This window comes from Cucurbita pepo, chromosome 2 (genome assembly GCF_057944985.1).
Source record: "Cucurbita pepo subsp. pepo isolate OVF chromosome 2, ASM5794498v1, whole genome shotgun sequence".
In the NCBI taxonomy this organism is placed as follows: Eukaryota; Viridiplantae; Streptophyta; class Magnoliopsida; order Cucurbitales; family Cucurbitaceae; genus Cucurbita; species Cucurbita pepo.
In genome coordinates, this window is record NC_141799.1 from 9445561 (window position 1) to 9470734 (window position 25174).

The window sequence follows — 25174 nt, forward strand, 5'->3', positions numbered from 1 at the left end:
ATTTCAAATTAAATGTCTGCATTATTTAAATGTTTTAAATTTTTGTAGCTTTTAAATATTCCACGTCAATTAGTGATGAGCATCACTTAAGCCTCTCGAAAAGTGAGTTGTTACAAGTTGGGAGCAAATGAAGGCACGTGAAGATGCGTGAGGTAGTTGTTTTCTTTCATTTGACCTCCATTTATCCGTTTTTCAATTTGATTTCAATAGTATTGATGTTTTCTCCTACTTTAGGGTTGACTTGATAAATTTGGAGGACGTTGAATAAAGTCTAGGTGCTAAATTTGTACAAAAATGAATGTCGACGACAAGTGTAAGTAACATTTCAATTCAACCCATTTAATTTCTGTTTAAAGGATAAACATACTATGAGTTGTTATAGACAATGTCTAATATTTGCAAGAGATTGATTTAAGCGATTAAGTTAAGACTAATTGAATATGTCAAACGTAAGAAGGTATTTTAATATGGTTTACTAAATAACAAGTGAGTAAATCGTGCATACAATAGGGGCATGATTGTGCTCTATTTTGTCTCGGGTATATCTTATGTTTGTAGGATTGCTTTCATAAGTGATGGGTTAAGTTTTATAGTTTCGAACTTAGTAAGTCATGTGTGCACTAATAGTGCAAATGGAAATAGGGGATCTCTAACTATCTTGTTAGAGTAGGACAAGGACCACGTGACAGATATGAGGGTCACTCCCTCATGTGCCATCTTCGCTTGAGAGATTTTTAGGGTTAGGCCGACTACCCTAGTAGTTTATTTGCTATAAAGGACAAACGACTTCCACGTTGTATGCTAGTACTTATAACACACCCATTCAAATTACCCCTAAGTTTAGCAACATCTCAGCCTTGTTAACGAGTCTTAAGAGATTAGTAATATGGTAGGACCTTGTCAGGGATAGACAATGAACAGTTAGGAGTTTGTCAGCTAAGAACTTAAAGTAAATAGAGACACATTCATAAAACTCAAACGTAAGTCTAAGCAATTGGAAATGGTTGAAACTTAAACTCTTAAAGATACGTTTACTTATGAACCTACAAACACACTATTTACTGAATATTTTAATATTCATTCATGTTACGATTATGTTTTAGATAGCATATGAGCGGCATGGCCAAGGCGATGGTAAGAGAGAGTTGTGAGACGTTGGTGTGTTGCTGTTGTAAAATGTTGTCCCCGACATTTCTTTTAAAACGTTTTTATTGTCACCAACCTATAAATACCATTTAGAATTTTTTGTCAATAGTGACCGTGTCACGGCTCAACGAGCTCAAAATATCGGGTCGTTACAAAATTCTTCAATGTCAACATTTTTACCCAAAAAGAAACAAAAAAAAAAATGAAAAACTAGGCATATTCCTAAAAATGTTATCATAAAATCTGTCCCTTGAAATGGAATCAGCTGGAAAGAAGAGAAGGAGAAGGATAAAACGGAGAGGACATCACAGAAGTCGCGTAGGTGTCGTTTGGTTGTTCTTCCAATTTTTGAATTTCAGCTTCCTTTTCTCTAAGTCTCGCCACGAATCTCCTCCTTGAATTTATTCTCCTTCTTTTCCCTTTGCTAATCGGATGAAAAGGTACTCTAAATTCCGAATCTAAAATTCTGATATCCGCTCCCCTTTTTGCTCATCATCACCCCCTTTTGATTCTTTTCTTTCCATTTTATTTCTCTACTTCGATTCATTACGTTATTGATTCATTCACCATATCTCCCATTACCCAGGGTGCGAAACTAGCTCACAGGGTCAAATTTTGCGCTATTTGAATCCGAGGTTTATTAGTCTCATTCGCTGATTCATTCATTCATTGATTTTGTACCCATGTCGCTCCGTAGACGGACTTTGCTTAAGGTTATCGTTCTCGGTGATAGCGGGTATGTGCAATCATCACCTATGGTTCCTCTGCTGCTTGCTTGTTTCATTTTGGATTTTGATTTGAATGGTGTTTCATTTTGATTTCAGGGTTGGTAAGACGTCGTTGATGAATCAGTATCCTTCGAAAATTTTGTTGATAATGGTATTGATCTAAGTTTTGAGCATTTATTTTCGATCCTGGAATTTATGTTTCACTTCCTCTTATTTTGCCATTCATTTCCTAATTGGGTACGCCCCTTGCTTCAGTTCATGTGGAATATTGAGATTAATCATCTTCTGTTGGTGAGAGATCTTTGAATAATTTGTGTTTTCTTTGGTTTTAATTTTGTTTGACCATTTGTTTCTATATTCTCCTCGGAATTAGTTCTAACACATAGCTTATTGAGATTTTGATCCGTTGGAAATTGATGTTGAGTTAGCATTACCGTTGAATTGGAATATGGGGCCTTAACTAGCCATTTAGATATGTGCATAAGAAGTTCAGTCAACAATATAAAGCTACAATTGGTGCTGATTTTGTCACCAAGGAACTTCAAATTGATGACAGGCTTGTCACACTACAAGTACGTTCTACTTCATAAAATCATTTCCTTTCAATAGCGTGGAGGCTGTGTTCACTTTGGCATGATTTTGTTCTCATGTTTATACTATATCTATAACATTTGCATTGCTAGATATGGGACACGGCCGGACAAGAGAGGTTTCAAAGTCTTGGAGTTGCATTCTATAGAGGGGCAGATTGCTGTGTTCTAGTCTATGATGTTAACGTGATGAAGTCATTCGACACACTTGACAATTGGCATGATGAGTTTCTCAGACAGGTGAATCAATTCTGTTCCTTAAATTTTCTCGATTTTTCTGATGGATGTATTCGCTGTTGAGCTTGGTTATTACTGCTCTGTTACTAGGAAGTTTTATTATGGTTTTGGGGTTGTTGTTTTAGTTCGATTTTTAAGATTTATATACTTCGTATGGTTTGGGGTTGTTGTTTTAGGTCTTAATTTAAATAGCTAATGTACAACCTTTGCTCCTTTAAGCTTTTTCCAAACACCTTTAGAGGTCTTTGTGTATTATAAACCGTGCTACTACCTTAAGTCGAGGAACAACCACCTCGGAAGCCATTTGTGCCTGGCTTGTAAATATTGTTTTGGCCTTTGAATGAGTGGCATTCTTCATTCTGGTGTGTACCCGTTTCTTTACCTTTGCAAGGCTATACCCTGCCTCTTCATTTTCCTCTTCTCATTGTCAAAGTATGGTTTTAATTGGATTACACTGCCATGCATGGTGTCGCTGAGATAATCATTGATGCTTCTTAGATTAAAGGACAATGATGTCTGAAAGCAGATTTTTACTCGCAAAAAACACTGAAGGCATATATGATCCATTAGAGAATTAAAAGAAAGATACTAGTACATACATGCGCTCGTAGCTCTCCATGTATGCTTAGGCTGTTCGAGTTTGAGTGTGTTTATTTGTACTGATCTTTTTCTTTATTTCGAGTCTCGATTGCTTGCAGATTTTGGATGATGTCTAAATTAGTATTTTGTCTTTCAGGCAAACCCATCTGACCCCAGGACGTTCCCATTCATATTACTCGGAAATAAGATCGACATTGATGGTGGGAATAGTCGAGTGGTAAGCTATAAGGATGTCTGAACCTGTCACTTCTGAGATGTGTATTTTGTTTTTATGTTGATCTGATTATTATTACTGTAGGTCTCTGAGAAGAAAGCTAGGGAATGGTGTGCTTCAAAAGATAATATTCCTTACTTCGAGACATCGGCTAAAGAAGACTACAACGTTGATGCTGCTTTCTTATGCATTGCCAAGACTGCATTAGCCAACGAACACGAACAGGATATGTAAGTTTCTAAAACGTGAATTTTGTCGAAAGGATTTATTGGAATGTTATTAGGATTTTAAGAGTTTCTTAAACGTAGCATTTACCTTGTGACGTTATCGGAAAGAATCGAGCTAATACAACTGAATTTGGCGTGGTAGTTATTAAATATTCTATTCCATCGATTATTTCCATTTTATCGGTTATGTGTAAATTACCTCGGAATTTCAACATTTTTTTTGTGATTAGAGTTGCCATGAAATCTGTGTTTGTGTTTTATTTTTGGTGGTGTCCTCATTTGCCATACTTTTATGATGTTGCATATTCTATTTTTCATTACAAGACTTTGGACGAGACCGAAAAACACCAACGCCTTACTGATCATGAATGTAATTGCAGATATTTTCAAGGAATCCCCGAAACCGTTGTGGAGACCGAGCAAAGGAGTGGCTGTGCATGCTGAATTTAGGAACTGAGAGACTCGGGAGCTCTCGTTCCTGGTCTTTTGGTTCGAATTCTTACACAATTTTTCTGGCATTGTGATTCATAGCTAATCTTTTGATTGCAGACCACCACCCTCTGTTCCATAACCTAACCACAGAGACTTGAATTTCATGTTATTTTTTTGTTGAAGAAATTAGCTTTCTTTTTGGTTAGGTAAGAACTTTGGGGAACCCTGAGTTTGTAGGATCCATTATTTCAAGGATCCTCACCAATCCAGTGTTCCTGAGTTGATAGTTCCTTTTTTTTTTTCTTTTTTTTTTCCTTCTCGGGGTTGAGAAGAACACAATGGTGATTATCTCACATGTTCAGCTCGTTTCTTTGATGTATTTTATTCTTAATTCTCTTGTGGCTTCCTCTCCCATTTGAACTCTTGTGGCTAAATGTTGTAGGAGACATGAGATGGGAGGGTATAGCCGCACCATGAGGTAAAGCCAAACAAGTCCAACAATCCCCTTAAGAGTTTTAAGGCTTGTCATCATACCAAGATTATCGTATAATTAATCTGATCCCAACGCTATTAATACCTAAATTATCAACATGTAAAAGTAGAAACTCGAACCACAGACATTTTGTTAAAGATATCGTAGTCTTAGTTGAGCTATAATCAAGTTAGCATTGTTGCCAAATTTTTAGTAGTTTCAAGCAATCCAATAGAGAAATTGATATTCAAATCTAACCATGAATGATAGAGTTGAGGATCCGATGCAAACTAAGTACAATGACCCCCAAGCAACAATAATAGAGGTGGATGAGTTGAGTGCAATGGTTGTCTTACATAAACTGTATTCTACTTTCTTTAAACAACAGTACAAAAACAGCCAACCATTTGGCAGTAAAATGAACATTCTATGGTAACACAAGGCCTTCAAGTTTCAACATGAAAGGGGCTGACTTCGCTATCTCTATTATGGGTGCACCAAAAAATGTCCATCACTTCCCCCTGTAATTTGCAGATGATTATATCATTCATTTACTTTTCAAAGAGAATTATACGGTGAAAGAGAGAGCTTCAGGAGCTTACGTGTTCATCATCAGAGTTATGTTATCTCCTTTGAGCAATATCCTCCCTGAAAATGTGGAGGACAAAACAACTTTTTAGTCTGTACTTAATCACAGAAAGATTTGGATACCGAAGAGGGTGAGACAAACCTAAACTCTTCTTGCTCTTCTTCTTCACATTGACCTCCTCGGCATCATCCAACACCAAATTCATATATTCATCAAAGCCCTACGGAAGTACAACTCATAAGTAGATCCAATTGATAATTATTTCATTTTTTAAAACTTGTCTCGGGTTTTGACAAACATTTTGGAAAGTAAATAACAAAACAAAAGAAAGTCATAGATTTATAGAAAACCATATAATTATCAGTCGAGACCTAAATTTTTGCCGAACCTTTTGCCGTGAAGTTACTACTAGCATTCACGGTTTAAAGGCTAAGCATACCAAAGGCAGAAAGGAAATGGAGTCTTAGAAGTCGATGGTTGAGTATTTCCGAAGTATGGCTGCGCATAAATTTTCTTGCTCATTTGAAACTAGGCAATGGTTGTAGAAATTCTTTTTCGGCAAGACCTATGGCTCAGTACTCTCCTTTGAAGCTTCAATCGTTAGCTCAGTATTTCTTCTTCACCACAAGGTTTGGTTTTGGAATTCTAAGATGCTTCAACTCGCTTGTGGAGTCTTGTTTTTAGAAGATTGCTACAGAAAGAGGAAATTAAGGACTGGATGGTACTTCTGAGCTCTCTCCCTGGTTCATGTTGGCTCTTTGGTTGATGCTAGGGTTTGGTCACCTGAACCAGGTATTTTCTGGTCGAGTCCTTATCTAGGTATTTGAGATCAATGTAAAAATATTAGACAGTTTACACTAAGATATAGCTTGGTAAACAACATGGTTGAAAAGCTTTGTGTAGGTCGGTGTCTTTTCTACAAATATTCTCTAATTTCTTTCTTTCCACCTATTCCAAAAGAAAGCCATGATGAGGTTTTTCCAATAATAGGCCTTTTGCATTCTTGAAAGGGTGGTACGTCAAGGCCATGTCTAAAAATCATTTATCTCCCTAAGAAATATGAGATGTCATCCGAATATATTGAGAATCTTTGTCCAGAAATTCTGAGTATACGTGCATTGCATAAACAAGTGGTTTTGTGATTCGTTTTCTTTCTTGCATAATGGACACCAATTTGGAGAAAGAGTGATGTAAGACATTCTTTTTTTTTTTTTTTTAAGATTTTCACTTGTGCTAATGGCTTTATGTGCTACTTTCTAGAGGTAGAAGAACTTCACCTTTTTAGGTCGATGTCCTTTCCATTCCGTCTTTGCTAGGGTGGGATTTATTGCTTCTACCTTTTCCCCATGTCCATCATCAAGGATTTTGTAGAAAAGACCCCGTTAGCGCTAGGGAGCCAAGTCAGTGAGTCTACTTTGTTTAACAATGCCATAGGGACAAAAATACTTTTTTTTTAGGTGTAGAGAGAGAGTCATGACTTCTGAAACCGCTGTCTTGATGTCTTCGTCGTTGCCTCCCAACAAAGTCACGACTTTTGGAAGGCGAAGAGTTGCAACTTTTGGAAGACGAAGAGTCGCGACTTCTTGCGTCAGCCAAGGTGGGGAAGACGAAAAGTCGCAAGCAACATTCCAAAAGACAAGAGTCGCGACTTCTGGCGCCATGAATCGCTAGGACTACCGCTCCTCCGACGACAGCCACGACCGTAGAAGACCAAAATGACAGTCGCCCCTCCGATCCCACACCTGCACGGCCTGCAAGCCGCTCCTCCGACTAAAGAAAACCACGACGATAACCGCTCCTTTGACTTCCGACGCTAATAAACGTGTACAGCCGCTTCTCCAACGATGCCTGCACAGCCCAGACAACACCGATAAAAAACCTAGGAATCCACCTCTGAAGATTTCCTCAATTTCTCAAAGAGCAACTGGTTGCTGTTTTTGCCTTGTACCTTCGACAGCAATGATTTTGCATCAACCAGCAGGAATTTCATTTGGACAGTAACCCAACCCATGGCACACACCAAATACTTAGGATTTTGCATCAACCAGCAAGAATTTCATTTGGACAGTAACCCAACCCATGGCACACACCAAATACTTAGGAGGATTTTGAATGGAAGACCTATGCAATTGAGTGAGACGACAAATGCAGGAGAACAAGAATCAAGCTATCAGAAATCACCATGAATAGAAAAACTCACAAACAAGAAGGGTACTATGGCTAAAATCTCATTATTGCTTTAGGGGGACAAACGACCCAGGTGAAGAACGAAAAGGTTGGATAGCTTTTTTTAATCTTATTAGAAACTATTCCTTGCTCTCCACTAAAATACCAGACCATCAACTAAACTCAAGATCTCAGAGTTGAAGACAAAACCACAAACATATCTATCCACACAACCTTTACCTGTTACTAAAAAGTCGCCACAAATGCCAGAAAATAGAAAGACATGCAGAAACATACCTTTCGATTTTAAACAAAAAAGCAAAGACGATCAATAACAAGTTTCCCCTCTCCCCCATTCATACTGTATGGGATACGATGGTGATTGTCACACGGAAACATTTTCACGATGACTGGTTTATGATAAACAGGCGCATCCAATTCATGCTCAATGACTTTTGCCAACTAAAACCCCACAGAGCAGACAAGGCGATTCTCTGTTGCAGGTCAAAGGAGCAAGTCTCATTAGTTTGTAAAATAAAAAAGGCTAACAAAAAGTTGGAAACTACGCTGTGAAAATAGAACCATGGTCTGGTGAAAAGCACCCGAATGATCCCGTGGTTCCCTCATATGAAGGTTGGATTAAAATAAAAAATCTGCCTCTCAATCGTTGGGACATTGAAACTTTGAAACACATGGGAGATGCCTGTGGAGGTTTTGTTGAGATGGCTAAAAAAACCTCATCAAGAATAAACCTTATGGAAGCCACCGTTATGAAAGCAAAAGTCTCAATACCATCACCTTCCTCCAAGATTCCCCTTATGGTCATTATATTGACCGAGCCTTGCTTTAATGAAGAACCATTTGTTGATGTTATGCTTGGCTACTAGCGCACTAAACAAGCACGGAAAAGATTTTGTACCTCGAAGAATACTAAGTTTATTACAGATATTTCTTGCGGCATTCTTGGACCACACCATTCGTCAAACCACTGAGAAACAACACCTAAAGGGGCCTCTCAAGTACAACAAGACTCAACACCAAATTTACACATAACAGAGTCTATGGTCATACCACAAAGCCCCAAAAAGGTAATGACCAATCCCATCCCATCCGCCATGGACATCCCCCTACCCTCCAAGCCAACTCCTATAAAAGAAGGTCAATCCCCCAACTAAACCATACTCCTCCACCCTCCCCATCTACCATGCCCCATAAACTCATAGTCTCCCCACATAAACCAAAGGCCACCAACCCCTCACCCTACTTTCCACCAATCTCCAAAACCCCATCTTCTACACCACTTCTTATCCCCGACCCCGACCCCGACCCGCAAGTTGTGACAATATCACCAGAAAATATGTCATCATCATAAATAACCAAAAACTTTCCTCGTCCCAAGAACAAAATACTCCACGGTTGGCATTGACCAAGAATTAGATGATGAATATGCATCCAGCCCCTTACCCCTCTCCACAGCCCCACCATCCCCCACTGCGGATAAGGCGAACAACTCTCACCCGTGGCTAAAGATCACCCTTGCGGATGCAGAGCTTGGCACTCTTTTATAGGAGAAGCAGGATGAAACAGAGGTAGAAGAGGTCACCCCAATATTAGCAACACTCACCAACAAGAGCCATCCAAATCTTGGCACCATGGCTAAAAGAACACCACATGTGCATCATGGCTATTCCATCTAGGAAAAAGAAGCCCACTATGGCCAAGAAATCGAGTAAACTGAATAGAGAGATTGTTGGTCTCTTTTCAAACATCAACTATGAGAAACCGGGCTAGTCACAATTGGGAGGTCAATACCTCTTATGATTATTATCTCTTGGAATGTTATGGTTTTGGGAGATTCGCAAAAGAGAGCTCTAATCAAGTACTTCCTCCACAAATACAATCTCACTATGGTTATTCTTCAAGAAACAAAATTGAATTATGTTAATCACTAGACAGTTAAATCTCTATGGAGTGCCAAACATATTGGTTGGTCAGCTTTGGCTTGATCTTAATCATGTGGAATGACCCAACTCTGACGATTTCAGAAGTCACCAAAGGCTTATACACCTTAACCATATTACACTGGCTGATAATTATACAGGAATTTATGGCCCCAGTAGGTTTCAAGAAAGACATCTGGTAGGAATTACAAGACCTATCATGCTTATGTATAGAGAATTGGCTTTTGGCGGGAGATTTCAATACCTCTCGATGGGCACATGAAAAATCCAGTGGAAAAGCCACCAAAAGCATGAGACACTTCAACAATTTCATAAGAGAAGTCGAACTCATTGATCTTCCCCTCAGTAATGGACTCTATACATGGTCAAACAACAGGTCTCCACCCACCTTGACACTCATCGATAGATTTCTTGCCACAAAAGGCCTCTTTGGAAAATTCAGTAACTTCGGTGTTCAAAGACTGAATAAACCTACATCTGATCATTATCTCATTCTACTTTCCATGGGTTGCTATAAACAAGTGCTTTTCATCAGACCATGGTTCTATTTTCACAACCTTTTTTATTACAAACTAATGGTATACTTGCTCCTTTGACATGCAGCGGAGAATTGCCTTATCAACTTTGTAGGGGTTTAGTTGGCAGAAGTCATTGAGCATAGATTGGATGCTCCTGTTTATCATAAACCACTCACCGTAAAAATGTTTTTGAATGACAATCACTATCGTAGCCCATACAGTATTAATGGGGGAGAGGGAAAACTCGTTGTTGATCGTCCTTGCTTTTTTATTTTGAATTGGAAGGTATCGTAGCCCATACAGTATTAATGGAGGAGGGAAAACTCATTGTTGATCGTCTTTGCTTTTTTATTTAGAATTGGAAGGTATGTTTCTACATCTGTCTTTCTATTTTCTGGCATTTGTGGCGACTTTTTAGTAACATGCAAGGGTTGTGTAGGTCGATGGATATGATTGTGGTCTTGTCTTCTACTCTAAGATCTTGAGTTTAGTTGATGGTATAGTATTTTAGTGGACAGCAAGGAATAATTTCCAATAAGATCAAAAAAAGCTATCCAACCTTTCCGTTCTTCGCCCACTGGGACAAACAATTTGTTTATATCTCCACTCATGGTGCAATGAGATTTCAGCCATAATACCCTTCTTGTTTGTGAGTTTTTCTATCCAATAATTTGTTCCGAAAAACGTTTCTCCTTGAATTTTTGGTTTAGTGGAGCCAATAGTAGTGGATGTTTTCAGCCATTGGAAAAAGCCTCATTTCAATGATAGGAAAAAAGTTTTGTCTCTGGTGATTTCTAATATATTAGATTTCTAATAGCTTGATTCTTGTTCCCTATATCTGTCGTCTAACTCAATTGCATAAGTTTTCCTATCAATTACAGTTTTGCATCTCTGAAGTATTTGGTGCGGTGCCATGGGTCAAAGGTTACTATCCAAATGGATTCAAGATCCTCTGAAGTATTTGGTGTGGTGCCACGGGTCAAAGGTACTGTCAAATGGATTCAAAATCCTTGTTGGTTGATGCAAAATCATTGCTGGTTGATGCAAAATGAAATCATTGTTGGTTGATGCAAAATGAAATCATTTCTGGTGATGCAAAATCCTTGTTGTCGGAGGTACAATAAGCAAAAACAGTAACCCAACTACTACAGGGATGGATTTCTAGGCTTTTTATCGGTGGCTGTCGAGGGGGCGGCTGTCGTCGTCGGCTATATAGGCGTCGGAGGAGGAGGAGCGGTTGTACATGTTTATTGGCGCCGAAAGATGGAGGAGCGATTGTCGTCGTGGTCTTCTTCAGTCGGAGGAGCGACTTGCGGGCTGTGCAGGTGTGGGATCAGAAGGGCAACTTCATTGTGGTCTTTTACGATCGTGGTTGTCGTCGGAGGAGCAAGTCGCAGCAATTCATGGCGCCAGAAGTCGCAACTCTTCGTCTTTCGAAATGTTGCTCGCAACTCTTCGTCTTCCCCACCTTGGCACGACGCTAGAAGTCACAACTCTTTGTCTTCCAAAAGTCACGACTAATCGTCTTCTGAAAGTCGTGACTGGCCTTCTAAAAGTCGCGACTCTTTGCCTTCCAAAAGTCGCGACTTTGTAGGGAGGCAGCGACAATGGCACCAAGACGATGGCTTAAAAGGCGCGACGATCACAAAGACAAATGAAGCCAAAGATTTCTGTCTAGTCTTCTTCTAGTGCCATTTTCTTTTTTACCTAGACTCTTCTTAAAGGAACACCGAAGACATGTTGCAGTTAAAGAGATCTTAAGACCTTAATAATCTTTAATTCAAGGATTAAATTTAGTAGGCCACGATTGTCAACCTAATGAATTGGTAAAATTTTAACCTCCATAGTCCTAGCTCAAACATATATTTCTCCAGTAACTTTCTTGCTCTTCCAAATATGTAAAATGACATCCCAGTTCTTCCTACGAAGGAATTTCAAAGCATACTATCTCCAAAGGAAATTATGGGCCATCAGACATTGCAGAAGCTCCAACAAAGCTTTCTTTCTCCAACCCAAAAAACTTACCATACCAATCTTACGTAAGAAGGAAGAACTTTCTTCTTCTAACTGAACTTTATGAAACCCAGAAAACCGTAACTAATCTAATGAAGAAAGACTTATTTTCGCACTACGACTACTAACCTCCAGGGGCCAACCCAGACGTACAACTACGCTAATACAGAAGAAAATAATATAAAATGATTTTCTTTTGCATTTTTTTCTTTCAATGAAAGCTGATTTTGAATTGTGTAATCAAAACAACTAAGGGAAGCAGAATTTTATGTGTATTTTCATGATTTTTGCTTTTCTGTCTCTTTTCCTTTACAAAAAGAAAAAAAAAACAATTGTCTTTTCTATACAGTGAAATATTAGAGAATTAACAGAAAACAAGCGAACCTATCCAAATTTTAGAGTCATTTCTCCCCTTTTCAACTACTTTTATTGGGCCAGGGCGGCCAGTGCTCCTAAGATCATAGAAGCAATGCTGCAGAAAAAGAAGATTTGTTGCAATATAGCTCCATAGGGCCATCGTAGAAACATAGATAGGGTCGACGACAGAACGAACAACGAAACTTTATGACAGCTTTTTAGTACACGTTCACTTGTATCACATACACAAGTGCTCAATCATATACCATTCAATAGAAAATTCCTCAATACTAGTTTCTATTGTTCTTGAGAGTAAATTTTAAGATGCACAACCCTTTACACCTCCCAACATTTCACCACATCAAACGATGAGAGTTGTGGCATGATTGATTAATTCAAGCTAACTTAGTATGCTTGATGCTTTCAGTACCTCCACAAAATGTTTTAAATATCAAATGATAACCAATTTCACTAATCTAACTTCCATTTTATCTAGATTGCAACGTTCTTATTTTACCTTGGTTCGAGAAAAACCTTTAGGAAAAGAAAAAAGATGACGATTCAACATTTGGAACTTAAACCCTAGTAAGCTTTTATAGCATTTAAACGTACATTTTAAAAACAAAAACTATTAATTAGCACGATAGTTTCTCAAAGAAAAGGCTCACTTACAATGATTCGGCCTTCGATCCTCAGGTCTTTCTGCTCAAAAAGCCATATCTGAATCCGAGCTTTCTGTATAAATTTGGAGCGTGAAGATTTCGTGAATAAAATCAGAGATAGAAAACATCAATTTCACTATGAAAAACCATGAACAAAATGAAGCTGAAAAAGAACTTACACTTTGAAGGAACCTGAAAATCAAGTTCTGAAGGCGCACCAACATCAATTGAAAGAGAAATAAAATGTATAAGTGAAAGACGCAGAAAAATGATAGAAAAGCGACAATGAAATGAAGAAGAAGGAATTGAGATGAGAAGGTACGATGGGTTGGGTCATAATCCTCTGAACTTTGGTGCTCGCCATGGCGACTGAATCGAAAAGATTTCTAAAGGAAGGGGAAAAAGGAAATCGAAGGCCTAACTTCTCCGCTTTCGCTCACAAATTGCAGCTCACAGCTGTGGTATAGATTGAAACTTCTGTTTAGGGCAACTTCCGGTTTAAGCTAAAGCCGACACTTCACTCCAACGAAAAAAAAAAAAAAAAAAACTCGTTCTCATTATTCTTAACATGATATCAGAGCACTGATCTTGGTATTCTTAAATATCAAAATTTCCTCTTGAGTTAAGGTTTGGTATTCGAGCCAAAACTAAACCCTAACTCAATTAGGAGAGCCTTTACCGCCGCAGTTTATCAACTAAGTCAATCAATGAAGCCTTTACAGCCACCGATCATCCAATAATACGTTATAAGCATCTTCAAATTTCTCACCAAGCTCAAAGATGGCATATTCAAGATGTTCGTATTTTCTTTTTGTTTGTATCTTCATATTCAAGATGTTCGTATATTCAAGTTCAAATTTCTCACCAAGCTCAAAGATGCTCAAAGGTAGCTCACAACCTCTCAAGTGATCAAGAGCACCGATCTTGGTGTTATTATCCAACTTCAAAACTTCGGATGTTTATTTAACACATCTTTATTATATTCATCACTCTGATCAACTAGGGTATTCTTTTTAAATGGGAAGACAAAAGTGTTATTGGCCTACACTCTCTTCTCAAAGACAACTTGGGTGTTATTGACTACACTTATAAAGACAACTTAGGTGTTATTTATCTACACTCGTAAATACAAGTTGGATGTGATTAACATACACTCGTAAATACAAGTTGGATGTGATTAACATACACTCTCCAAATATTATATCTCAATACTTACCCTCAATAAGTTGTCCAAGATTGATTAAGTCGACCACTTAGTGGATCGACCAAAAGCTTAACTCTTACCAAAATATTAACGAATCTCTCAAGAAAACATGGTGTAGATGAGTAAATTTCATACTTAACCTAAGGTGCATGTTGTTCTGAACATTTATTACAGAATTAACTCTATTTATTTCTTTTATCAAAAAGTCAACATTAAACTTTGCCGCTTCATTTATTACCTTGGAATAAAACTAATACAAAGAAAATAAATACACGAAAACAATATAAAATGAAACGCCCTATACTATAACCTATATACTACTCAATGGAAATACAACTCAACCTATACTATTAAAGGAAAAGACAGTTCAACCTATACTACAAAAATTAAATGTGAATCTATTCTATGCATGTGCCACAGTCTTGGGATTTCGATGTCTATGTCAGTCTTACATAGGCGCCTTGCCTTTATCTGAAAAGATGTAGTAGCACGAGGCTTGAATATTTAAAAATACTTAGTAATAAACCCCCTATGGAGTTATAATGCAAGAACATACGAATGCATGCATGAGACCAATTATAACAGTATGTTTTCCTATCGCGACTACCCTAACGGGCAACTTGGATGGTAATTAATTTCCTACACGCGACCCACACGTGCAAGTATGGACCTACCAGTCGATTTGCACACCTCCTAGGCCCCTTTTCTAGACGGGCGAGCATACTTTGAGAGCTCTTGATGCCGGACACCCGTTAGAAGTAGTGACCATCACAGCAACATTATGTCAAACATAATGATTAGGGGTGTACATTCAACCCGGCAACCCGACAACCCGGACTAACCCAACCCGAACTATAAGGGTTGGGTTGGGTTGGATTAGTATTTTGGGTAGGGTTTGCTTCATCTTTCTGAACCCGAACTGAGTCGGTTCGGTTTCGGGTTCATGGGTAAAACCTTCGGGTTGACCCGAGCCAAATAAAAATATGTAAAATATATTAAGAATAATTTCGTATTAATGGATTTGCCAGAGTGGTATTGAGTTCAGTCCAAGGACATTAACATCCTGGTTAGACTCCTGCCAAATTTAAATTTAATAAATTTTATGCATATAATAACAAAAGTTTCGGGTTGGGTTGGGTTATCCCTCCAACCCGGACCATGTACACCCCTAATAATGATCATTCTCATACCTAGTAGTGTACACGTCCGTACTGTGCATAAGGTCCCTAAAATTTTCATGTCATTTCTCATAATGTCTAACAATTTTCATAGCATTACGTACTATTTCATAACAATCTAAATATACGGTTTATGACACTTGCGAAAACCACGAGCACGTGTCAACATACAACATTCAATTCATAACCTAACGACAGTAGGGCCACTTACTTGGTTAGCCTTAACCAGCGTTCTCCCTAATACAATTTATGTAAGCTCCCGCTCCTCGAAAGCGTTCCAAATTATCGTCGGTCGTCGTTTCCTATTGGATCGTTCGTCACTTTTGTTAGTATTTCACAATAGTAATTTTAACTCCAACTGAAATTGTGAAATACGACATTAAACGATTTCAGTAGGGAGGGTCGAAACAGTGGAAGTTGGACAAAAAAAAAAAAGGGTTTTCGAGCTGGAGCCGCAGAGCCAAGCCGATTGGAGTGTGTTGCGCAACAGGTGTGCCACATGGTGCAACATGAGGCCACCACGTGAGCAGGTCCTTTCGGGTCGAGGTGCGAGTCGTGCATGGGTTACGAGCTGACCGCGAGTGAATTGGGTTGCAGGGATTTGTGCGGGGTGAGGCGTTAATTTAAAATCAAAAGGCACTCCTTTGTTTTGGTTTGCTTTTTGTCATTATTTAGGCCACCACATTATGATTAACATTTTTTTTAAAGTAAAAATTTAAAATTGGTTCCATTGACTTTTCTTCAATTAAATTTGAAATGTGTTTTATTATGAAATTATTATTTGACTATTTTTTAATATAAAAATTAATTTTAAAATAATATGACTAATTAATTCTAAAATTTATGTTTATGGAGTGAAAAAAAAAAAAAATATACATTTGTAGAATGAAACCTAAATTATATTAAATTTTTTAAAACCCAATTATTTAATTTCATATACTGACATGTCAGCGTAGATCTTAACCGTCACCTCATACTCTCAGAAGATTCCAGCTTAATCCCCACCCCATATCCTCTCTCATTTCTCTCATCAGTCTTCGTTCGTTAGATCTCATCACGCGATTGGGTTTTTCGCGTTCTGGCAAGTATCTTTTTCCTTCTGGATTCTCGATCCACTTCCTTTTGATCGTGTTCTTGGCCTTCGATTTGTGATTCTTTTGGTTTCTGGATTTTGTTTTCTGGTTCGTCTTTTCCTTCCTTTGATTAATGGTTTTTGTGTATTTGGTCTGACGACGGTGGGAGATTGATCGTTCTGTTGAGGAATAGATAGGGTTTTGTTCGTCTGCTGGATTGTTGTCTTGTTGCCTGTTTCCTTTATCTTGTTTAGGGTTGTTTTTCGTTACGAGATGCGTTTTCTTTCTCCAACGGTAGAGATTTATGCACCCAAAGGAATCCGTTCTCACAATCAATTTTCTTGAAAAAGTTAGGAAAGCAAGGTTAATAGTCAATGTTGTCTGGTACCTATCGGACTAATCTTGGTTTTAAAGACACTGAACTCTAGGGAGTGATGCTTCTCTGTGATCTTGATCTTGAACTTTGCCCTGTGGACTGGCCACCTACTTAGGATTCGATATTCTACAAGGTGTGCACAGGCTGACCCAAATTAAATTTGTATCTATTGATTATTAGGGCATACAAATTTTACAAGTCCAATCTGTTTTCTCTGCGATTGAGAATGAAATTAAGTTGATTTGAGGGTGTGAGAGTTCTGTTTTTCTTTCATTCAGTTAACTGCAGACAAATATTGATTTCTGGAATTCATTGTGTTAATTTTTATTAATTGCAGTTGAATATGCCATCGGCTCAAGATCCGTTTTATGTTGTAAAAGATGAGATTCAAGAATCTGTAAGTTTGTTGCTTGCATCCAGTTATGATTGTCTGTAGTGCTTGAATTATGCTCGCATTGTCATTTACATTAAGCTTCTTGAACCTATGTTTTTGTTTATCTGCAATATTTAATTGGTTGTTTAAAGCTAAAGAATGTGAATTAGAACAGGAAAACTGGAGAGTGGAAATAGCGAGACAAACTTGTGACTATGCTTGCTTGCTGCAAAAAGAACCCTCGTCAACATACGAGACATAATGAAAGTTGTTACACGAATATATGAAATATAAATCTAACTAGATCTCGGATGTCCAATGTGGAGATAGAATGCACGTTAAATCACAACTCCCAAGATGAACATTTAGCAACTATCAGTGATTGAAATTTTTTGTGAAAGAAAAAATATGGATGTAAATTCATCCTTTTTCTTCATAAGTTGACATCTTTCCGATCTTATTGAGATTTTTCTTTATCTCTAAAAATCTACCTTGTCCTTTGTATTTGTCACTAATATTCTGTGAGATGATAGCCACAGGCCAATATACAACCTTCCATTTGAAAAGTTCATCTTCAAATTATGAACAGTTAAGTTAAACATGACATCTCAATACCATATTGGATGTTCGTTAATTGTTCAAAGAGGCTTATGAGGATGGTGTTTATATGATGGGTGTTGATGATACCGTGGGGGTTTTTTTGGAGAGTGAAGTGGGGAAGGCACCTGGACAGTTAAACATGACATCTCAGTACCATATTGGATATTCGTTAATTGTTCAAAGAGGCTTATGAGGATGGTGTTAATATGATGGGTGTTGATGATACCGTGGGTTTTTTGGAGAGTGAAGTGGGGAAGGCACCTGGACAGTTTGAGTGGGTCAAAGGGAGGGCTACCCGTCTGATCCTTGAAGTGTTAGTTATTCTGAAGATGAATACTTTTTATCTTCTCCAATGTTGAAGGATCAAGACTTCCCTAGTTGGGTTAAATGTTTGAAGTGGGAAGGAATAAGAAGATTGATGATAGTGTAGTTTCCCTGAGCAAATTCTATCTATTAGTTTAATGCCCCATGATATTCGTGAAGTTAATTAGGAGGGGTTAATGTAGAGGAATAGTGAAAGCTTGTCTTTGGAAGGGCATGAATGCAGAGGAGTAGTGAAAGTTGTCTTTGGATGGGCACAAATGTAGAGGAGTAGTGAAAGCTTGTCTTTGGAAGGGCACAACAGGGTGTGCTTGATCCCAACAGTCCCTCTCTAATTGTTCCTTGGGGTTAGCTTTGAAGTCTCATCCAATTAGGCATGTTTTCCTTCGTCTGCATTTTGTCCTAAGTGTTGAAACCTTGTCTTTGGAAGGTAACAACAAGGTGTGCTTGATCCCAAAAGTTCCTTACCAATTGCTCCTTGGGGTTAGTTTGAAGCCTCAGATAATCAGTACATTTTCCTTTAGATTTTTTGCCTTACACATTTAATGTGAGAGAGAGGAAGGTGGCTGGATCTGGGCCTTTTTCTCCTTACTTGCCATTGGGGTAGGAATCAGTTTGGATGTCTTTCTCATCCATTTCCTCCTCCATTTCCTCCTCACTTCCTTAATCCTTTCCCTATTTATAGTTTTATTGTGCCTCATCAAGTCGTTACTTAATTGTGAGAGAGGTTTGTTCTATTTTCTTTGCCTTGTGTTTAGCTTCTTTGGCTTGTGTTGAGGGTAGAGGATGATTAGTGGAGGGAGTTCATTTGGTAGCCTTAGAGGGTGTTATGAGAGATCCTTTTTATTGTGTTTAATCAACTAGGTATTCTCGATGTGTCATTAATGGAGGTTATTATTTTCATTGGTTGTTGATGTGTGCCCTTTTAGCTTCAGCTGGCATGCATGTGCTATCCATAGAGGGTCCTTTGTTGGGTGGCAAGGTTCCTCTCCCAATTTAGGTTTGTAGGTAAAGATGAAGTAGGAGGAAGCAAAAGGGGGATAGAGGGTTTGGCAGTTAAAAAATTTGGGGCGTTCCCTAAATTAGAAGGGAATAAAGGTAGTTCTTTGAGGTTTTAAAATGAAGGTGATCTCTTTGAACATTAGAGGGTTTAAGCAAGGTATAAAATAGATTGGTTAGGGAGTTTATTACTAAGGAGAATCCAATCATTGTTGTTTTGATCGAAACTAAGTATATGAGCTTTTGAGGAGTCCTTAGGGAAGAAGGTAGGATGGGGTTATTTGGCGACCTTGGGTGCCTCTAGGGGTATTGTTATGATGTAGGATGTTAGTGTTGTTAAACCTCTTGAGGTGGAGGGGTGGGTGACGACAGTGTATGGCCCTTTGAGATAGAGGGCTAAGAAGGAATTTCAGGAAGAGGTGGGTTGGCTCTTTGGCTTGTGTGGGGTGTTTGGTAGGGGACTTTAATGTTTTTGATTTCCTCGAGGGAAGGTGTTAAGGAGGAAGAATAACCCGGTCTGTGAGACATTTTAATGTTTTATTGAGGATTGCCTTTTGTTTCCATCCACCCTTAGTTAATGGGAATTTTACTTGATCCAACCGCTTGCTTGAAGTTGGATTGGTATGTTCTCGTCATTTAAAGAGTGGATAGATGCTTTTATTAATGCGAGGTGTCACAATCACACTCTTGTGGCAGTGGGACAACGATTGTGCTACACTCGTTCTAACCTGTCGAACAAGTTAGTTGTATGAAAATCGTAAGTCGCGGAAGATTCAAATGTATGATTGAACCTTGGTCACATTCTGAGAAAGCATTTTAGAAAACGTGAGTGAGGAAATGTGTTGAAAACAATTTGTAAGAATTGTAAGTGGAGTTCTTGTTTTAAACTCTCCCAAGTGTCCATGGTACATTGGCCATATTGAATGTGGGTACTTGGATCTCCACCACAACTTTGCATCATTAGATGCATTATGGCCAACATGACCTTCGCCTCTTCTGCCACAGTATTTGTGGCTTAAAGTATTGTTCAAAGTCTAAGATAAAATTCTCTAAACCTTAGTGTCTCGAGCCCCACATAAGTGCTTAGGCTTTGAGACCTTCACTTTGTTAAACTAGACCGCACCCCAAGTTGGAGTTTGGTTCCCTACCGCTTTCATAGTGAGGTTTAACTTGGCACTCAAATCTGCCACTTCAGCCTTGACTATTCCAAGGGAATCTCAAATCCTCAGACATTTTTGAGATAATCTGAATGATTGCTTGTTCGGCATTGTCTAGGCCCTCGATACATTCTTCCATTTGGGCGATAAGAGCATGTTGATCTATTCCCATGCTTGAAGTCACCAGTAGTTGTGACTGTCTTTTAAGGCCTTGACCCTAACCATTAATTCATGGACTAACATTGCCTCAAGGCGGCTTGCCATTTCATTGATCCTGTTTACTTTAGCGGCACTCTCGTTCATGTGGGACTCCAAAAGCCTCATTCCCTTAAGAACTTCACTATTGTAGAGCAAGTGATCTTTGATCTCTACCAATCGGTTAGCTCGGGACTTACCCAATTGTTTTGCAGTGGACATGTTTCAATACTAGGAGCGAACTTGGCTCGGATACCACTTGTCTCAATCGCACTCTTGTGACAGCGGGACATCGATTAAACGACACTTGTTTCAACCTGACAAACAAGTCAGTCGTATGAAAATCGTAAGTCGTAGATAATTCGGTTCTATGATCGAACCTTGGTCATGTTTGAGAGAGCATTTTAGAAAACATGAGCGAGAAATGTGTTGAAAACAATTTGTAAGAAAGCAATGTTATAGGCTAAAAACAAATAAGCAACAACCATTGCTTTTATAGCATATAACCTAGGTAGGAAGAATTGACGATTAGTCACATCCCTTATAATACATATTGGGGCATTTTAACTTTGGCGGGTGTAGACCTGATTTTGGTGAACAATCATGCACCCCCGTATTGTTACGATAGGAATAATAGAAACCTAACTATACATGAAAACAAGTAAAAGGGGTTTGAAACGGGGATGTGGTCATGGACAACACATCATGGACAAACATGACTGAGACATCCGACATGCGGCCACAAGCAACATACATGGGACAAACATGATCGTCACATGAGGCATGTTTTGGGGCTTAAAGTTGCTTTGGACCATTGGTGGCATTGTTTGGACTCAGGTCTTTGAGTTAGGCCCCATATCCTTTCAGGTTTGAGAATATGTGGGTTGTCTCACCCTCACTTTACAACCTCATTCTCGTGGTGTTGTTAGGTTGAGGCTCTAGAAGGAAGCTGTGCGCACTCAAAAGGGGGTGTTGAAGTCTAGGAGTAGAGACATTTTTGGGGATGAGGGTCAAGAAGGAAGATGTAGTGCTTAATGATACTCTTATGGAAGAGCCTTTTTTTTTTTTTTTTTTTTTTTTTTTTTTTTTTTTTGTTTTGTTTTGTTTTAGACTGGAAAATGAGTGTTGGAAAAGAAAAAAAGAAAAAAAAGGAAAAAAAAAAAGGGAAGAAAAAACAATGTCTAGTGAGCTAGTGATGTAATCTGGCCTATTTTCACGGACAAGAACTTTGTTGGCTCCATTGAGAATGAGGCCAAGGTGGTGTTGAAAAGGGACTAGGGGATTGAGGGGGAAGTGCTCCTTTTTTTTCTTTCTTCTCTATATGATCGTGTAGTGGCTCTCAAAGCTTTTCTAGAGGACGTGGATTGGAGTGTAGACTAAGCTATGTTGGACTCTCACTTCTCAATGGGAGGAAGTTAGAAGGATGGTTCTTGGGAAACGTTGCTCTATGTCTCCATGTGTTTTCTTATGATCTTTCTCCAAGATAATTGAGAGTTTATCAAGGACTTTTGAAGATTGCTCAGATGAGTTCTTTGAGAGTGGCATTTTGGGTAGAACTTTACATAAAACTTTTGTTTGCCATATTTCGAAGAAGGATAGACTATGAGGTTCGAGATTTTCGGTCTATCAGCCTCATGACTAATGTGTATAAGATGAGAAGATCTTTGCCAAGGTGTTGGTTGATTGACTTAGAAAGGTTCTCCCCATGACAATTTCAGAGCAAAGCCTACAGCTAATGAGGCTATTGAGGATTATAGATCCCATTAGTGGGAAAGGGGTCATCTTTAAGATTGATTTTGAGAAGGCTTATGATCGTGGATTGAGATTTTTCTTGTAGATCGTTGTGAAGAAGGGGTTTGGGTATAAATGGACATTGTGGAATTGTGACCTTCTCTCTCATTTTCTTTTCCTCTTTGTAGTGGACATCGTAGTAGAGTTATTACAAAATGATTGTAGGGTAACATTCAGCAGGGGTTTTAGATTGGAAGGATAGAGTGGCCTTGTTTTACTTTAATTTGTTGATGATACAATTTTTTCTGTCTCGAAAGGAGGGATCTTTCTTAATTTGAATCAAAACTTAATATTTTTAGGGTATTTTAGTTCTTAGGATTGATAACGCAAATGTTAGATCTTAAGTTAATTCTACTAAAATTGGGCAGATGGGTGACCTTTGTGGGGTGTGAGGTCAGAGCATTTCTTAAGCCTAGGAGCCTTATGTTTTAGGACCCTGTCGAAGGAAAGATTTGAAGGAGATTCGCATCTTGGAGGAAAGGTTTTTTCTTCAACGGTGAGACAGCCTAAATGGTATCCCGATTACTATATGTGATTGTTTAGAGTGCCTAGTGCAATAAGCGAGACAATTGAGAAATTGATGAGAGATTTCTTATTGGGAAGGGGTTGATGAGGAGGAAAATTTTGAACTTTGTGAGCTGGGAGGTGGTTTCTTAATTGGTGGACCTCGGGGGGGTGTAGGCACAGGTTGAACGTAAGGACTAGAAGCAAAGCCCTGTTGGCTAAATTGCTTTGGCAATTCCAGCATGATTTTTATACCTTATGGCATAATATCATTGTAAGTAAGTACAAATTCTCATCTTTTTGAATATACCAATGGTGAGGTTAGAGGCTCTTCTAGAAACCCATGGGGAAGATTGGAGAGATTGGAGAGATACTTATTGGAGGATAGATGTTTTTAAAGTCTATGTTTTTCTGCCATTTTGTTTGGTAACATGTGCATTTTCTTATAATGTGATTTTTCATCCTATTAGATCGATAAACTGCAATCAAGTTTTCACCAATGGGAAAGGATATCTTCCGATCTAGGAGAGAGAGTACAACTCACAAAAGAGTTGCTCGCTGCCTGTGAGAGCATTGAATGGCAGGTAAATTCTCAATTTTTAAACCATCATGTCCGCTTCTTTTATTTGTTGTGAACCTTTTTTTTTTTTTTGAATTATATCGAAAAGATTGGATAGCATTTGTTCTGACTTTTAAGCATTGTAAATGATTCAATATGTTGCAACTGGTGCTCCTAATTTTGACTTGTAACATAAACTTTCTCTGAAAGTCAGCTTTCTTGATAGGAAGGTGGATGAACTGGACAAAGCTATTGTTGTGGCAGCTAGAGATCCTTCTTGGTATGGCATTGATGATGCAGAACTTGAAAGACGAAGGAGATGGACGAGTACAGCTAGGACACAGGTGAGCCTTTTTTTTGTAATCTTTGTTTCTTTCCATATAGTTGCATGTGCTTCTTGTTTATTGTAATGACTCAAGATATTCAGGAATGCGTCAGTTCAAAGCATCTTCTATGTATTTACGTTTCTTTTTGATACTTTATTAGGTTGGAAATGTCAAGAAAGTAGTGGGAGCTGGAAAGGAGCAAGCTGGAACTGCTAGTTCTAATGGGATGCGTCGAGAATTGATGAGATTACCAAATCCGCACGAAACAGACAGATCAAACTTATATACAGCCCACCAAGCGAATGATGACTTCATCACATCTGAATCAGATCGACAGCTGCTTCTCATAAAGTAACGTTTGTGCATCTTAATTTGGTTGTTATCTGAATCCTTCCTGCTTAAAGTATAATGATGAAGTATCAAAACAACAGAATAAAATGAGATGTCATTGTTCGTTAGCACTTTTCCGTCCAAACCTGGGGCTGTTTATGTGGAGTACTTGTTTGCTCACCTGGATTTTGTTTCCCTGTTGAATTTAATATAGGCGGCAGGACGAGGAGTTGGATGAGTTGAGTGCAAGCGTGGAGAGAATTGGAGGTGTTGGGCTTACAATACATGAAGAGCTCAAATTGCAGGTGTAGATTTTGTAGGCTGCAGTGCTGCCAATTGATTCTGTTATACATAAGCAATCTGGTTCGATTTTCTAAAACTTGAAAAAAATCTGTGCAGGATAAAATTATTGACGATCTTGGAAATGAAATGGACAGTACATCAAATCGCCTCGATTTTGTTCAGGTGTGTTCATTATCTCAATGCTTGCCATATGCACAAAATCACCTTCAAGTTTCCAATAATAAAGATTAAACCTTTTTTGTATTGACTCTTACAGAAAAAAGTAGCTGTTGTCATGAAGAAGGCCAGCGCCAAGGGCCAGCTAATGATGATCTTGTTCTTGGTGGCTTTGTTCATCATCCTTTTTGTGTTGGTGTTCCTCACCTAGTCTTTGAATCAAAATGAGACCCTTGCCATTCACGATGATGGATCAGAAATGGATATGTTAAACCAGAAGATGAGGTACTTTATCCGCATATCGTCAAAACTATCCCGAAATTTTGAATTGAGAACTACATTGGGTTGATCAGAATTCAGAACCGAGCTTCTGAATTACAAAATGCAATGTGAAACTCATTTGCACTTGCTCCTTATCCTTGTTTTATAGTTTTTTTTTTCCTTTTCTTATTATTATTGTTTTTTTTATAGTTCGTTTACCTTAATTTCGTGTAATTATAGAGATCTACACAGATTATGATAAATTGAACATCACTATTTCTATTGCCTTTTCGTCACTCTGTATATCTCGCACGACATACACTTCTGAGGACATATTTGGCAGTGGTTTTATAGAATAACCAAAATCACTTCATTTCTCATGTTGTTTATGTTGCATACATATGTACGCCTCACCAATCATGAAGATATTTTAGGATGACTATTATGTTAGAAAAACATGCATTACCACTTGTAATATCTTATCTCTATCTATGCCGCTAGAGGATGAATCCACTTCATCCCATTCTCGAAGGTTGTGTTTGGGTCCATCCCTCTA

At 38.4% G+C, this 25174-nt stretch overlaps 3 protein-coding genes and 1 long non-coding RNA gene across 9 annotated transcripts; 2 read left to right on the top strand and 2 right to left on the bottom strand.

Annotated features, from left to right (window-relative positions):
• Window positions 1-1401: 1401 nt before the first annotated feature.
• LOC111784399 (ras-related protein Rab7) lies at window positions 1402-4583 on the top strand. Of its 3 annotated transcripts, none has more exons than XM_023665108.2 (8): window positions 1402-1586; window positions 1733-1882; window positions 1971-1997; window positions 2347-2446; window positions 2558-2704; window positions 3438-3518; window positions 3600-3745; window positions 4123-4583. In XM_023665108.2, exons 2-8 carry the CDS (start codon window positions 1830-1832, stop codon window positions 4184-4186), a joined length of 618 nt encoding a protein of 205 aa, XP_023520876.1. In that variant the 5' UTR covers window positions 1402-1586; window positions 1733-1829; the 3' UTR covers window positions 4187-4583. The 3 variants fall into 3 exon arrangements, with proteins under 3 accessions (XP_023520876.1, XP_086977047.1, XP_086977048.1); XM_087120922.1 differs by having other exon boundaries at window positions 1403-1586; window positions 1844-1882; XM_087120921.1 differs by having other exon boundaries at window positions 1402-1882.
• Window positions 4584-4853: 270 nt separating this feature from the next.
• Window positions 4854-13413, bottom strand: LOC111784400 (uncharacterized). Of its 2 annotated transcripts, XM_087120924.1 has the most exons (7): window positions 13379-13413; window positions 13235-13346; window positions 13092-13118; window positions 12923-12985; window positions 5377-5455; window positions 5249-5294; window positions 4854-5167 (listed from the first exon to the last, which is right to left on the bottom strand). In XM_087120924.1, the coding sequence occupies exons 2-7, from the start codon at window positions 13274-13276 to the stop codon at window positions 5158-5160; spliced, it is 267 nt and encodes an 88-aa protein (XP_086977050.1). In that variant the 5' UTR covers window positions 13277-13346; window positions 13379-13413; the 3' UTR covers window positions 4854-5157. The 2 variants fall into 2 exon arrangements, with proteins under 2 accessions (XP_086977050.1, XP_023520878.1); XM_023665110.2 differs by having other exon boundaries at window positions 13235-13407.
• On the bottom strand, window positions 5456-12916 carry LOC147793591 (uncharacterized). Its single transcript, XR_015415050.1, has 2 exons — window positions 7184-12916; window positions 5456-7083 (listed from the first exon to the last, which is right to left on the bottom strand). It is a non-coding gene; the product is annotated as an uncharacterized LOC147793591 (long non-coding RNA).
• Window positions 13414-16239: 2826 nt separating the features above from the next.
• LOC111784404 (syntaxin-61) lies at window positions 16240-24914 on the top strand. Of its 3 annotated transcripts, none has more exons than XM_023665113.2 (8): window positions 16240-16375; window positions 17081-17140; window positions 23154-23267; window positions 23473-23586; window positions 23729-23919; window positions 24113-24203; window positions 24298-24363; window positions 24458-24914. In XM_023665113.2, the coding sequence occupies exons 2-8, from the start codon at window positions 17087-17089 to the stop codon at window positions 24566-24568; spliced, it is 741 nt and encodes a 246-aa protein (XP_023520881.1). In that variant the 5' UTR covers window positions 16240-16375; window positions 17081-17086; the 3' UTR covers window positions 24569-24914. The 3 variants fall into 3 exon arrangements, with proteins under 3 accessions (XP_023520881.1, XP_023520880.1, XP_086977773.1); XM_023665112.2 differs by having other exon boundaries at window positions 16319-16475; XM_087121647.1 differs by lacking the exon at window positions 16240-16375 and having other exon boundaries at window positions 17105-17140; window positions 23453-23586.
• The last annotated feature ends 260 nt before the right edge of the window (window positions 24915-25174 follow it).

Coding starts and splice junctions, on each gene's coding strand:
- LOC111784399 (XM_087120921.1), top strand. CDS start 1,830: ATGTCGCTCCGTAGACGGACTTTGCTTAAGGTTATCGTTCTCGGTGAT. Junction 2,447..2,557: donor ACAGGCTTGTCACACTACAA/GTACGTTCTACT, acceptor TTGCATTGCTAG/ATATGGGACACGGCCGGACA. Junction 2,705..3,437: donor ATGATGAGTTTCTCAGACAG/GTGAATCAATTC, acceptor TTTGTCTTTCAG/GCAAACCCATCTGACCCCAG.
- LOC111784400 (XM_087120924.1), bottom strand. CDS start 13,276: ATGGCGAGCACCAAAGTTCAGAGGATTATGACCCAACCCATC. Junction 12,986..13,091: donor TTTTCAGGTTCCTTCAAAGT/GTAAGTTCTTTT, acceptor AAATTTATACAG/AAAGCTCGGATTCAGATATG. Junction 5,456..12,922: donor GGATCGAAGGCCGAATCATT/GTAAGTGAGCCT, acceptor GTACTTCCGTAG/GGCTTTGATGAATATATGAA.
- LOC111784404 (XM_023665113.2), top strand. CDS start 17,087: ATGCCATCGGCTCAAGATCCGTTTTATGTTGTAAAAGATGAGATTCAA. Junction 17,141..23,153: donor AAGATGAGATTCAAGAATCT/GTAAGTTTGTTG, acceptor TCATCCTATTAG/ATCGATAAACTGCAATCAAG. Junction 23,268..23,472: donor GTGAGAGCATTGAATGGCAG/GTAAATTCTCAA, acceptor CTTGATAGGAAG/GTGGATGAACTGGACAAAGC.